At 34.3% G+C, this 15,646-nt stretch overlaps 1 protein-coding gene across 3 annotated transcripts in view; it reads left to right on the top strand.

Annotated features, from left to right (window-relative positions):
• CABCOCO1 (ciliary associated calcium binding coiled-coil 1) overlaps positions 1-15,646 on the top strand; it is a 793,651-nt gene that overhangs the window by 694,136 nt on the left and 83,869 nt on the right. For 2 of the 3 annotated variants that reach the window (XM_019638395.1, XM_019638396.1), the window contains exons 6-7: positions 1,830-1,933; positions 7,006-7,175. In XM_019638395.1, coding sequence (XP_019493940.1) covers positions 1,902-1,933; positions 7,006-7,175 — 202 coding nt within the window. In that variant the 5' untranslated portion in view covers positions 1,830-1,901. Of the gene's footprint in view, positions 1-1,829; positions 1,934-2,342; positions 2,365-7,005; positions 7,176-15,646 lie in introns of those variants that run through there. The other variant, XM_019638397.1, reaches the window with a different exon arrangement.

Genomic DNA, 15,646 nt, shown 5'->3' with positions numbered 1-15,646 from the left:
CAACGTCCTCCACAACTAGACTGAAGAACAAAACAACAGCAACTTGTCTGTTCCCCTTCCCCCAATTCCCCAGCACTGTTCCCATCCCCCCAATACCCACTGCCACAGGGGCTGCAGCCTACACCTTCACCAGCAACTCACGGCAGCCCAGCTCCAGGTTGAGCTGTTGTTCAGCATCTTAGCTGAAGAGGGCAGTGTCACTGGCCCTCATATGTGGGATCCCAACCGGGGCCCTCTGGCGTCCCAAGCCAGTTCTTAACCATCGCACCACTCGATCGGCCCACTCTAACATTTCTAATTAACCTCTAAACATTTCTTCCTTGATAGGCATAGTCCATCTTGAAGTCAACCACTGAAACTAAAGTTGCCATCTTGCCTTCTTAAAACTAGTATCACCTTCCAAAGCTCCTATTTCTATTTTGTGGAGCGAGAGCGCCACGTATGGTTTTGCAGATTATACGCTGAACAGAAGAACTGGGCTGAGGGTTGAGCAAGAGCTGAAAATATATTCACAAGTGGTGCACTTGGGCACAGGGCCATGTCAGCCTTAAGACTTTTAGCACTTCTGCACCCAGAGAGGATGCGTTTGTCTAGTTCCCACAAAGGAGGCACATGTGCTATTGGAGGCCCTCAGTATCACCGCCTTTTCCTTCCAGTCACCGAGTTCAGAAACTCAGAATCTCCATTAATTTTTCCCTCTTTTGGTCCCCCATATGTAATATGTCACATTGACCCCTTTCTTTTCTTTTCCATTGCAGCCCAATGCCTCATTCTTGAACTGTTTTTCATTTTTTATTTCTGATAATTTTTTTATTTTTCAATATTTTTACTTTCAGCTGTACAACATAGTGGTTAGACATTTCTATAACTTATAAAGTGATGACCCCAATAAATCTAGTACCCATCTGACAGCACAGCATACATAGTTATCACAGTAATGACTGTTCCATTTAACTCTCCGTCTGCGTCCTTTCTCGGCTCCTGTCTTTCCTTCGCCCAGCTACAAATTACTCTTACTTCAGGTTCTTTGTTGCCCGTATCACCAAGAACAAACTCTTCAGCCTCTCTTTCTTCAACCAGCCAGGACCTAAAATATTTATGATAACTTGCATAGTATCTTGCATCTTGCAATCACTCAGTAAATATTTATTGAATTATTAAATTTAAGATCTCCCACAATAAGTTCCCATTGCCGACTTCCCACTTAGGTCCAGCTAGTCCCCGCCTTGTACCCTAGGCACCACTGTGAACTACTTTATATTAATATTTACAGAACTGGTACCCAACTGCCCTGTCTTCATTAACCTGGGGCATTATCCATGCCCAAACTCACAGAGTCCATTCCTGGACCTCATCTCTATAGACTTTCCTTGCCCTGGCTATGCCTTTGTCACTTCTTTTTCGACTGAATGCCACATGTTTTTTATGACTCACCATTGTATTTTCTTGTTTTAAAGTTACCCTTGGTTTTTTCCTCCCACTAGAAGTTAAGATTCCTGAGGCTATCACATCTTTCTTACTTGTCTTTGCCTCCTCTTGAGCCCCAAATTCAATAAGGAATATGTAGATATTAAAAAATATTTGTTAATTGAAAACCATTACCCAGTTTTAAATGTGCACAAAAGACAGATTGACTAGCCATTGGACTTTTCAGAAGAGAGGTAGCATTACTTAAAATCAGAACAATGATTCTCTAGGAGACTGTTGTTTTTAATTTTTTTTCCTGAAAGCAACTAAATTACAGTAAGAACAAATTTTTATATCATTGGGATTAATATGTAAAAGATGTGATTGAAATAACTCATTCCACTTTTCTTTTCCTTTGGTAGAGAGATGCTGAATTCCAAGAACATGAAAAGATCCTGTCTCCAGATTTTCTTTCAGTTGCTCAAATCACTGAAATGCTAGCAGAGGACGTAGATGGAGTTCAACAGTAAGTCCTTCACTATTATAACCAAATATAGAACAGTTTTAGTTCTGCATCTATAAATGACCGTGATATTTGTTATTGTGTTATATATGTGTGTGTATGTGTATATATATCTAGAAATACCAAATATAATATTTGTTATTTTATATATATATATATATATATATGTATATACAAATAGATATAAATATCTATTTGTGTCTCCAGACTTTAGAAAACAAAAATTCTCAAACAGCTGCCTTGTTGCACCTCTCAGCGGTTTCTTTATGGGAAGAATACATTTCAAACCAACTTGTTAATTTGTTAATATTAACAGAGAGTAGGAATTTATTGTTAAAAGCAGCCTTTAGCATATGCTGTCTTTTCCTTTTTTCTTTCACTCATAAAGCTGCATGCACAAGAACCTTTAGGTCTTCTGTGTCACCATGAAAAGAGTAAGTTGTATTTTCTGTAATATTAATAATGAATGCATTTTATTATTTGGGAAATACTGAATATTAGCCATCCACCTATGATTTTTATTGGGTAAGAAGCTATCCTAAGTACTCTGATTCATGCATTTTGCTTAAAAATATGAGTATAACTGAATTTATGGGCAATAACTAATACATCTCATTCTTAAGACCATTGGTTTCTGTAGTAGATCATTTACTTAGAACTCTAATCAGATATATTCAACACACAAATTCCTAAAAGGTATTTCTAGCAATCACTCATTTTAAAAATCATCTCACTCTAATAATGGAAGCCTGATTGGCCATAATGTGTGGAGAGGGGATGATGTGATGTTCTGGACCTTAGTTCCTAGTGTAAGATTTCCGCAGGCCAGTCCTCCAGATATTAGCAGCGTGTTGTGGACCGTAATGGACAAATAGAAAATGACCCTGTCAGTGGATATCACTTGCAAATCTCACAGCTATTATGGAATAGAGGCGATTTACTACTGAGAAGGAACTATGACAGATGTACTGGCTGGAAGAGAAATCTGAGAAGGGAAGGCATATTAAGAGCAGGCAACACTGACAGGCCTTTTCCCAACATGCTGTTCACCTCCAGTGCCTGCAATACTGCTAGAAATCCTGGTGGTTTGTGATTTGGCCATGCTGCTGTCTGCATTTTTAAGTATTAAGCAGTCAATAAAATATTTCACTGATTTTTAAACAAGTATTTCATGGTGATTTTACCATTTTTGTAGAAATGAACGCTTATTGGAATTTCTGATTTTTAGCATCAGAATTGATTAGTAAAATGCATTCATTTTATTAGTGTCACTGATTATTTATGCTTTAGAAAAATATTATTTTCCATTACTAGGTAATCCCAAAGGTTGTTGGTCACTGAAATGCAAAAAATACGTGTTTAATACTAGGCTAAATGATATGATACAAATGACAGATATTTAATATAGTTTACAATTTATTTTTTCACACATTAAATAAAAGTTGTTATAATAAATGCAATTAATATTAAATAGACGGTATTGCAAACAAATGCGTTTTTAGACTTATTTCTTACCAAATTTTAAGTTGTACTGTGTATCATGCTTTCTGTGACAATCTTTTTTTTTTTTTTCAATTATTGGTTCTTTCTGTTGTTAAATACTTGAATTGTAAAAGTATTTTTAATCTTTAAGAGGTGAGGTCTGGGACAAAGGAAATGGTACAGAAGGTGATCCAGAAGTTAGCTGTATAGAAACAGCCAGGTTCAACATAGGTGGACCTTTAGATGTCTCATTAATAGAATTCACCTGAAGTAGTCTGAAATTTCAGGACATCAATTTTGGATAAAAGACAACAGTATTATGTCAGGAGCCATTTCTTTGGAAAGTAATTTTCTTGAGGTTTTTTATAACAGTAATCCTGAAATATTTGCAATCAGTCATTCACTTTCCATTTAAAATAACATTATTATAAATGAGATTATATACCTCTCAACATAAGAGAAATATAATTTAGGTGTCCTGTCACTAACTGACAGAAGTGTGCCAAAAATCATAGTCTACAAAGCTATAAACCTATTTAAATAAATTATAGGAAATCAGCACATTTTCCTACCTTTTAAAATTAAAAATTGTGCTCCTTAAAGCAGCCAATGAAATAAAACAAAGTATCATTAAAACATGTTCGTGCAGCACACTTCAAGTAATGTTCAATGTCTGAGCACATTTCTTATGGTCTCCTAACTACCATCAATCATGTTTTAATGTAACACCCGATTTGATTTACAGATCCACCCAAATCTTTTTTTGAAAAAGGGATAGGGACTAAATTGAAAATAACTATTTAAACACAGAAATAACACTAAGAGATCTTTTAATAACCTTTCTATAACTAGGCCGCCATGAGCTGTTCTATTCTTGCCTTAGGGCTTATTTCTGCATGTCATCATATTTGAAAAATAAAGTGCACTCCCATTTTAAGAGCATGCAAGAATAAGGTAATAGTTTTACTGAAATTCTTGGTAGAAAGTTACATCACCTATCACTGTAGCAAAACTTCCTAAGTGACTATTAAGTATCTTTCTCTTTCCCTAGATATTCTCATGCTACAGCTGTGGCCATTTCTCCCCATCCCCTGTTCCACCTCCCCTTTATCCCCAGAGGAAAAGCTTACAAATTTGCCAGGAGGCCATGGAAACTACATTCTAAGTGCAGCAACATCGTGCTCCAAATGACTCCCTGCATAATCTCCATAGGGGTAAAATGACTGAACAAAGAATACAAATGATAAATATTTCGCTCTGCAGTTCAAGTTGAAGGTTAAGATTCAAATGGCACTAGGGGAAGAGGTAGAGGAGGTGTGGGAAAGAGTAAAAGTGGAGAGGATGTCAAAGAAATTTCACCAAATTATTCTTTGGCAAATAATTGTCTTCATTCACATACAATGAAACACTGAGAAAAATGAAAATAGTAAGGAATACATAACTATTGAGGTAAAATATTTAAGTTTTTAAAACCATAGCATGGAGGTGGCACAAGAAGAGTATACTTAGAAGGAAGACTAGCTGCTGGAAACAGAAGAAAATGTTAGGCAAAAGCTGATGATTAAAGAGGACATTGATTCTGTAAAACAAGGGGTTAAAGAAAAGATGATAAAATATATAAATAATAAGCTTTTAGAACAAATACAAGAGACTAAAGAATAAAACCAATGTAAAACTCATCTTGCTGAGAATGAGGCCAGTAATGTGGAAAACAAATTTAAGAAAACTTATACAAACTACAGTTTAAAGCAGTTGGAAGATATTTCAATATGCATCCAATACAGTGAATCAGAAAAAAATTTAAGCGTCATAAAATAAAAAGCTTTGATTTTAATATTTTCATAGACTAAAACATTATGCATTACCTTATCTCTGGGATAAAGAAAGTGACCTAGAGAGGGAAATAATCAAGCAGGCCTCAGACTGTTCCTTAGCAACAGGCAGCAGAAATTAGTGGAGTGACAAGTAGCCAAATTTAGGAAGTCAAAAGAATGTGATTCCAGAATAAAATACTAATTTGGATTGTTGCTTTAGTTAATCCACCTGGATTTTACTTTAATGCATTGGGTGAGGTAGCATTTTATTTTCTATGTGGATAGCCAATTCTCCCAACACTGTTTTGGAAGAGTTCATACTTTCCTCTCTGATATGAAACACATTCTGGCATATACCAACTTCTCATATGTATTGGGTCTCTTTCTGGGCTTCCATCTGTTTCAGGGCCTATTTATTGATTTCATTAAAATGCTACCAGTTTTCTGAATGGGAGAAGCTATTCGCCAGTGACACATCTGATAAGGGGTTAATATCCAAAATTTATAAAAAAACTCGTACAGCTCAACACCAAAAAAACAATTTAATTAACAAATGGGCAGAGGACCTGAATAGACTTTCTCCAAAGAGGACATACAGATGTTCAATAGACATGAAAAGATGCTCAATGTCATTGATCATCAGAGAAATGCAAATAAAAACCACAATGAGTTATCACCTCACACCTGTCAGAATGACCATCATAAATAAATCAACAAATGTTGGCGAGGATGTGGAGAAAAGGGAACCCTTGTGCACTGTTGGTGGGATTGCAAATTAGTGCAGCCTCTATATGGAAAACAGTATGGAGGTTCCTCAAAAGTTTAAAAATAGAAGTACCTTATGACCCAGCAATTCCACTCTTAAGTATTTATTCAAAGAAATCCAAAACATTAATTTGAAAAGATATATGCACCCCTATGTTTACCTCAGTGCTATTTACAGTAGTCAATATATGGAAACAGTGGAAATGCCCATCAGTAGATGATTGGATAAAGAAATTGTGGTATGTATATATAATGGAATATTACTCGGCCATAAAAAAGAATGAAATCTCACTATTTGCAACAACATGGAAGGACCTAGAGGGTATTATGCTAAATGAAGTAAGTCAGACTGAGAAAGACAAATACCATATAATCTCACTTGTATGTGAAATCTTAAGAACAGAATAAATGAACAAACAGAACAGAAACAGACTCATGGATACAAGAACTGACCATTACTAGATGGTTACTAGATGGGAGGGCTGGATGAGAAAAGTGAAGGGATTAAGAAGTACAAGTTGTTAGTCACAAAATAGTCATGGGGATGTGAAATACAGTATGGGGAATATAGTCAATAATATTGTAAAAACTATGTATAGTGTCCAATTGGGTACTGGACTTATCGGGGGATCACTTCATAAATTATATAAATGTCTAACCACTATGCTGTTCTCCTGAAACTAATATAAAATAATATTGAATGTCAACTATAATTAAAAATAGTCAGGGGGATATATACTACAGCATAGGGAGTATAGTCAATAATATTCTAACTATGTACAGTGTCAGGTGGGTAATAGACTCTCTCTCTCTCTCTCTCTCTCTCTCTCTCTCTCTCTCTCTCTCTCTCTTCAGTGTCATTTTGAACTTAGGATTTAGATATAACTGTATTTTTAGATTGTGATTATTGTAGAACTTTCATTCAAGAAAATTATTTATGTTTTCAAAACTTAGCTAAGGAACTGTTCAATATTTAATTTGATTTTAATACCTGGATTTTTCTTTTTGTTACAGAAAACTGGAAATGTTTTTGAATTTCAAAAATATTAAAACCTGTTTAAAAGAAGCCATCCTACTAGATTATTATGTATCTGGATTTTTGTGGGCTAGAGGAATGGATTTTTCTATTATTCAGTATTCACAATTTATGACTTTACTAGATATGTTACTTCATAATCTTAAAGGTAAGTACATTATTTTTCTCTATTTTTAAAGAAAAGAAAATTTAGTCCACCATCTAAATTATGTTGTTAAGCAAAAGTTCCTAATTTTATTGTAATTCCTTCAATGAAAATTATGTTTTTTTCTGGGCATAGCAAAAATGTAGTTCATATCTTTGTTAAGTTGTAAAACTTCAAATAATACTTAGCAATGATAACATTCTTCTTAATTTGCCAAAGATGTGTTAATTTCATTGTAAAATCTTATCAGTGACATCCATCCCAAAATTGTCCAGTTGTTCATAATTATTTAGGTATTTCTTCATTATTTGAGCTGTTTTCATTGCATCTTACCTACATCTATTACTGGCATATCTCAGAATGACTGATAAGAAGAAGTACTTGGGTAAATCTCAAAATCTTATTAAGTAGACATTACTCACATACACTTAGATTTGTGGCGTTTTTTTTTCTTATTGTTATAACATGAAATCAGTTACTACAGAAAATTTGGAAATTCTTCCTTGGAGCAATTTTAAAAGTGATACATTTTGTTTGAGAATAAATAGAATTGCTTCTTAGAAGGAAGAAAAGAAGGAAATTATCATTTATTGCCAACTCCATATTCTAGGTGCTGTGTTTGGTTCTAATCTTTAACATACATTATTGAACCTCAGAGCAATTCCTCCTGCAGGGAAGGATTTATAACCACTGTCTCAGAGCTGAGCAACAATCCAAAGAACAAGGTTGTAGAGCTGAGAAATGGCAGAACTAGAATGTGGATGTCAGACCGTATAACCAAAAGGAGATGAGCATAATAAATGTAAAGGTGTCTGTGTGTCAACTGAAAGACTTGTGTCAGAAGACAACTTCTTTCTTTCTTCCTCCCTCCTTTCCTACCTCCCTCTCCCCTCCCCCTTCCTTTCCTTCCTGCCTTCCTTCCTTTTTTTTCTTTTCTTTCTTTCCTTTCTCTTCTTTTCTTTTTGCTTGTTTGCTTGTTTTTAGTATCTTTTTATTTTCAATTGGGCAGGTAAAAGACTTTGCTTCCCTTAAAGAATTGTTACCATCATCCTAGCAAAAATTTTGGATGTCTTATGGTCACACAAAGCGTATTCTGTTTGTGTATCAATTTCCAACTACACAGATGCAGGGGAAGTTTTAAGTGAGTTAGCAAGACTAATAGGGAAGCCACTCATGCCCTATGCCCTCTTCCTACTCCTAATCACCCTTTACAAGGGAAGAATTGGTAGTTCTCATATGTGAGGAGAAGAAATTTTTATTAATATCTTTCTCCTTTGAAAGTGGGAGAATTTCATCTTTGCTTTTACTTAAGTATGTGTGCCATGCTAAAGATAAGTAACTATGCCAACAGAAGATAAAATAACTATACTTGATAATGATAACAAATTATATGATATTAACTACTGATTTCAAATTATCCTGCACATAGGAAACATGGCATAAACTAAAACGAAAACAGAAGTCTCAGGTAGCTAGTCTTGAGAATTCAGTCTTTTCCAATACTACAATTAATGATACATATTTTATTATTAAGAGACCTAATATGTAATACCATATTGTTTTAGTTTCAGTTGTTAAACCACAGTCTTCCAAAAAGGGATTTTTAGTTAATCATCAAAAAGACAGACTGGCTATTTGTTTTTTTTCCTCATGACACAAATATTTATAGAATCGTTGACTACTATATGTCTTGAAACATATTCTTTCAACACCATTGCCAAAACTACTTGCTAAGCAAAGAACCATGTAAATATCAGCTTCCACGGAAAATAACAGATGCCAACAATAAGATGAAATGGATATTGAGATTATATGTCAAAGACTTCAGAACAGCTATTACAAAAGTGCTTCAATGAACAATAGTGAACATTCTTGAAACAAATGTTAAAATATAGTATCATGAAAGAAATGGAAGGTATAAAAAAGAAACAAATGGAAATTTTAAAACCAAAGTATACAATAACCATAATTAAAATTTCACTGGATGAAATCAATTGCAGAATGGAGAAGAGACAATGGAAAGAAAACCAGTGAGCATGAAGATAGAGCAACAGAAATTATCCAGTCTAAACAATAAAGGGAAAACATGAACGAAACCTCAGGAGCCTACCAGACAACCAAAGTTTTAATATACATATCATCAGAGTCTCAAAAGGACAAGAGAAAGAGTAGGGTGTTGCACAAACATTTGAAAAAAAATGACTGAAAACATCCCAAATTTGGCAAAAAAACATAAATCTATAAATTCAAGAGGCTAATAGGAACAACAAACTAAATCAAAAGAAAAAAAACAATCAAGCAACTGGATCTAATTGACATTTATAGAGCAGTCCAACCCAAAACGGCAGAATAGCCTTTCTTTTCAAGTGCACATGGAACATTCATCAAGGTAGACCATATCCTGGGTCAAAACAGCATCCTTATATTTAAAATAATTGACATACAAGAATGTTCTCTCTCCATGATGGAATTAAACAAGATTCTGACAAATATGTCAGGCAAATCTTCGAACACTGGATAGTAAACAACATAATTCTCAATAGTCCATGGGTCAAAGTGAAAGTCTCAACAGATATTAGAAATGATTTTTAAATAAATGAAAATAAAACATGAAAATTTACAGCTCAACCAATGACAAGAGGTAAGTTTACATCATTAAATGTTTGTATTAGAAAAGAAAAAAAGTCTAAAGTTAATCATCTAAGGTTAAACCTTAGGAAGGCAGTAAAAAACAAAAAGCATAAATCAAGCAGGAAAGAAAGAAGGAGTAAAGAAGTCATGAAATTGAAAACAAAAAATCAATACAGAAGAACAGTGAAACCTGGATCTTTGAAAAGTCAGTAAAATTAATAAACATGAAGCAAAACTGACTACAAAAAAAAGGCACAAATTAGCATGATCAGTAATAAAACTTACAGACCCTGCATACATTAACAGGATATTAAGAGAATACTACTTATGCACATAAATTATGTACATAAACAAAAATGAAATGAAGCAATTCCTCAAAAGCCAAGAACACAAAACTCACCCAACATGAAATAGATATATGGATACCCTGATAGTCCAATAACTATTTAAGAAATTCTTCCCGCCCCCACAAAAAAAAATCTCTAGGGAAAATATCTGCTGGTCCAGACCACTGGAAAAGTCTCTCAAACATTTAATGAAAAAATATCATCAGTTATACATAATGTCTTCCAATCTCTCCCAGAACTAATAGAGGAAAGAACTCTTCCTAATTCATTTTATGAGACTAGAATTATCTTTTTCTTTTTAAAGATTTTTTTTGGGGAATTGGGGGATGGGAACAGGGCTGGGGAATTGGGGGAAGGGGAACAGACAAGTTGCTGCCCTTTTGTTCTTCAGTCTAGTTGTGGAGGACGTTGCTTCACTGGCCCAAGTTGGCACCATCATTGCGCTCTTCCCGGGCGAGGCAGATCAGTCGCCAGCTTCTGGACGGCTGCTCACGGTGGCAGCTGGCCGCTCACGCTGGCTACTGGCTACATATGGTAGCCCATAGCAACCCACTGCCACAGGGGCTGCAGCCTACTCCATCGCTGTTGCTGGCAACTCACGGCAGTCCACCTCCAGGTTGAGTTGTTGTTCAGCATCTTAGCTGTGGATGGCAGTGTCACTGGCCCTCATATGTGGGATCCAAACCGGGGCCCTCTGGCGTCCCAAGCCAGCTCTTAACCATCGCGCCACTCGGCCGGCCCAAGACTAGAATTATCTTAATACCAGAACCTAACAAATACAGTGAGATAGAGAGAAAGAGAGAGAGGAGGAGGGGGAGGGGGAGGGGGAAAAAAGAGGCTGAGGGAGAAGGGAGGGGGATAAAAGAAATTATTGCAGCGCTATTCACAATAGCCAAGACTTGGAAACAACCGAAATGCCCATCAGTAGATGACTGGATTAAGAAACTTTGGTACATTTACACAATGGAGTATTACTCAGCTATAGAGAAGAAGGAAATCGTACCATTTGCAATGATATGGATGGAACTAGAGAACATTATGCTAAGTGAAATACGTCAGTCAGAGAAAGACAAATACCATATGATCTCACTTATACGTGGATTCTAAAAAACTGAATAAATGAGAAATGTAAACAGAAATAGTCTCAGAGACACAGGGGAAAAACTGAGGGTTGCTAGTTGGGAGCGGGTGGGGATGAAGGAGAAGGGGAAGGCATGAGACAATACAAATTGGTAACTACAATATGGCCTCAGGGATAGAAAAGACAATCTGGGGAAAATAATAATGTTGTAAATATTGTTTTGGGGGCCAGATAGACTCATGTCTTGTTAGGGAGACCACTTCATGTCGGTGTAGAGGCCTGACCACCGCACTGTATTTCTGAAGCTGATGTTGAATAATAATGTATGTCAACTATAATTATATATACATATAGTCACAGGACATGGAGTAGAGAGTGGGAATGGAATCAATGGAATTGTAATAGATAAGCATGATATCGGGGGTGAGAGGGCAGTAGATGGGGGAGGGGGGTTGTTACTTTGTGAGGGTGAAAAAGATAACTATTGCATTGTTCTGTATACCTGAAACTAATAATAATAAAAAGAAATTATAGACCAATATTCCTCATGAACATAAAACTCTGAAAATGAATCAAGCAATATATATAAAAAGAATAATACACATGACTAGTTGGGGTTTATCCCAGAAATTCAGTGCTGGTTCAATATTTGAAAACCTCATCAATGTAAATAGTCTAAAGAAGAAAAACCACATGATTATATAAACAGATGCAGAGAAAGTATTTGACTAAATACAACATTCATTTGTTTTAAATGTCAAAAAACTAAGAAAAGAAGTGATATTCCTCAACCTCATAAAAGATATCTACAGAAAAATCTAAAGCTACCATCATACTTGGTAAAAGACCAAATTCAAATGTTTTGCTTATAAGATCAGGGTCAAGGCAAGAATATCTACTCTCACTAGTCCTATTCAACATAGGACTGCAAGTTTTAGCAGTAAGTGTAATATGGTAGGGAAGAAATAAAACACATGCAGATTGGAAAGGAGGAAATAAAACAGTCCTGTTCTCAGATGAAATGATTGCTATATAAAAAAAATTACACAGCATAAAAAAATCCTACAACTGAGTTTAACAATGTTTAACAGGGTTTCAGGAATAAACTCAAATCACAAAAGTCAATTGTATTTCACTATATTAGCAATATGCATTGTATACCAAAATTTAAAAAATGATATAACTTACAATAGCTCAAAAAATAAAAGTACTTAAGTATAAATCGAACAAAAATATACAAGATCTATATGCTCTAAACTGCAAAATGATAAAAGTAATTTTTTAAAAACCTAAATAAATGCCTCCACATTTGACATGTGAAAATGTCAGTTCTTCCCACATTCATCTATAGATTTAATGCAATAGCAATTCGAATCCCAGTAGCATTTTTTTCTAGCCATACCCCAGCTTATTTTAAAATTTATATGGAAAGGCTAAGGACCTATAATAACTAAAACAATGTTGAAAAATAAGAATAAAGCTGTACAAATCATTCCACCCAATTTTAAGACTTACTATAAAGTTACAGTAATAAATTCAATTTGGAATTAGATAACAGATAAACATAGATTAGTGGAACAGAAGACAGAATTCAGAAATACACTCAAAAAATGGTCATCTGATTTTTTTTTGACAAATATGCAAAGGCATTTCAGTGGAACAAAGGAGCCTTTTCAACAAATGTTGGAACAATTGCTCATCTATATTGAAAAAAATACACCTCAACCTAAACCTTTCACTTGATGCAATTAGCTCTAATTGAATCATAGCTATAGATTTAAAATATAAAACTATAAATATTTTAGAAGAAAGCATAGGAGAAAATCTTCACAACCTGTGATTATACAAGAAGTTCTTGATGACCAAAGCATGACCCATAAAAGAAAAAAATTAATAAATTGGACTGTATCAAACTAAAATTTTTGTTTTATGAACATCACTGTTCAAAGAATGAAAAGACAAGCTATAAACAGGGAAGAAACATTTGAAAATCCCATATCTGACAAAAGACTTGTATCCATAATATATTAAAAACTCTCAAAACTCAACAATAACAAAACAATCCTATTAAAAATGAAAAAAGCCCTCAAAACCCATAACACCTGTCTAACCATGAGGAAAACATCAGAAAAATCCAAATTGAGGACGATTGTACAAAATATCTGACCAGTGCTCCTCAAACTGACAAGATTATCAAAAAACAAAACTCTGAGAAACTATTCAGTCTAGGGAACCTTAGGAGACATGACTAGTCAATATAATGTAGCATCCTGGATGGGATCCTGGAACAGAGAAAGGACATTAAGTAAAAATTAAGGAAATCTAATCTCAACTTTAGCTAATTATAATGTACAAATATTGCTTTATTGTAATGAATGTACCATAATAATGTAAGATGTTAAAAATAAGAGAAACTGTATGGAGTATGCAAGAATTCTCAGTACTATTTTTGTAATTTTTCTGTATATATAAATCTATTCTAAAATAATGCTTATCACTTTTAAAAATGGGCAAATAATTTGAACAGAATTCTTGACCAAAGAAGATATGAGGATACAAATAAACACTTGAAAAGATGTTCAACATCATTAGTCACTGGGGAAATGTAAATTAAAACCATTCAGATACCACTACACACCATTCAGAATGGCTAAAATTAAAAATACCAAATTCTGACAAGGATACAGAACAACCAGAGCATGAGTTTTGCCAGTGCAAGATGGCACAGCCACTCTGGAAAATGATTGGCAGTTTCTTATAAAATTGTATGGCCCATCAGTCCCACTCTTAGGCATTACTTTCTAAAGAAAGAAAAACATGTTCACACAAAAACCTGTACATGAATGTTTTGTAGTAGCTTTATTCATAAGTACCCCAAACTGAAAACAACCCAAATGTCTGTCAGTAGGTGAACAGGTAAGCAAACTATGCTATGTCCATACAATGAACATAAAATGGAACACTAACTGGACAATAAAAATGAATAAACCATGATACACACAGCAGTTTGAGTAATCTCAATTGCATCATGCTTAAATAAGTCAGGCTTAACAAATACAAATAGCCAGAAAAACTGTCTTTAAAGAGGGTAATAGCTATGGCATAATTTGTTATTAGAAATATTAGTACGTAGTAGTAGTATAAAATCTCAAATATTTGAACACAGTGGTGAATGACTGAACAGACAAACCAAAAGTTTAGAAATAGGCCCAAGCATTGGAATTCAGTATTTGATAAAATGACATCTCAAATCTGTGGTGAAAAGATCTACTACTCAATAAATAGTATTGGGTCAACTTGTATCCGTCTAGAAAACATAAAATAAAATTGAATCCAAACATCTCTCTGTCCATAAACCAGAATACATTCCAAATCGACCACTTAAATGTAAAATAAGTAGAACTTTAAAAATGTTTAATTTCTTTATAACCTTGGATGGGGAAGACATTTATAATTATGCCTCAAAGCCATAAAGACAAAGGTAGTTAAATTTGATATATAAAATTCAGAAGTCTGCAAAGAAAAAAATACCAAAAGAAAAATCAAAAGAAGAATAAGAAACTGGGAAAATTATTGCATTGCAGATACCAGCAAACAATTAAGTTCTGAATTATAAAAAGAGCATGCAGAAGCAGGAAGAAAAAAAACCCAAAATGCAACAGAACAGCACGCCAAGGACATGGTATAAATAAATGCAAATGAATCTTAAACAAATGAAAAGTCAGCCTTAAAAATAATAAGAAAAATCATAAATTAAAGCTATGCAGAAATATCATTTGTCATATATCAGATTCACAAAACTGCAAAATTTTGGTAGCATTCTCAGCTTCAATGATGGAAGAAAGCAGATAGTCTCCTGTATTGATGATGGAAATATACATTAAAAATCCACTCCCTGTGGAGTTTAACATAGCAGCTACCTATAAAATTTATAAACGTGTTGTCCCTTTGACCGAGCAGTTCCACTTTGGGAATTTATCCTACATAACCACTTGCACACAGGTAACCTGGCATATATGTAAAGTCATTAGTTGCAACAATGTTTGTAAAAGCAAAAGATTAGAAACATAAACTGGAGACTCTACTGTGAACTCATGTTTATCTTAATGTATTGGGTTGTCAGAAAAGTCATGATGTATATTTTCAATGTTTTTCGTTGCGAAAAGGCGTCGTGACTTTTCCAACAACCCAGTAGATACACATATATAGTTATGTTAAGTATACACACATATACTTCTTTTTTTATTAGTTTCATCTGAACAAAACAATGTAATACTTAGACATTTATATCCCTTCACAAAGTGATAACCCCCATCCACCAATCTACTACCTCTGACATTGTATAATAGCTGTTACAATTCCATTGACTCTATTCCCTATGCTGTATTCCACATCCTGTGAATATATATATATAT

The sequence above is a fragment of the Hipposideros armiger genome, unplaced genomic scaffold (genome assembly GCF_001890085.2).
Source record: "Hipposideros armiger isolate ML-2016 unplaced genomic scaffold, ASM189008v1 scaffold_39, whole genome shotgun sequence".
Taxonomy (NCBI): Eukaryota; Metazoa; Chordata; class Mammalia; order Chiroptera; family Hipposideridae; genus Hipposideros; species Hipposideros armiger.
Note: the sequence above shows the minus strand (reverse complement) of the source record. Positions and strands in the feature narration are given on the sequence as shown.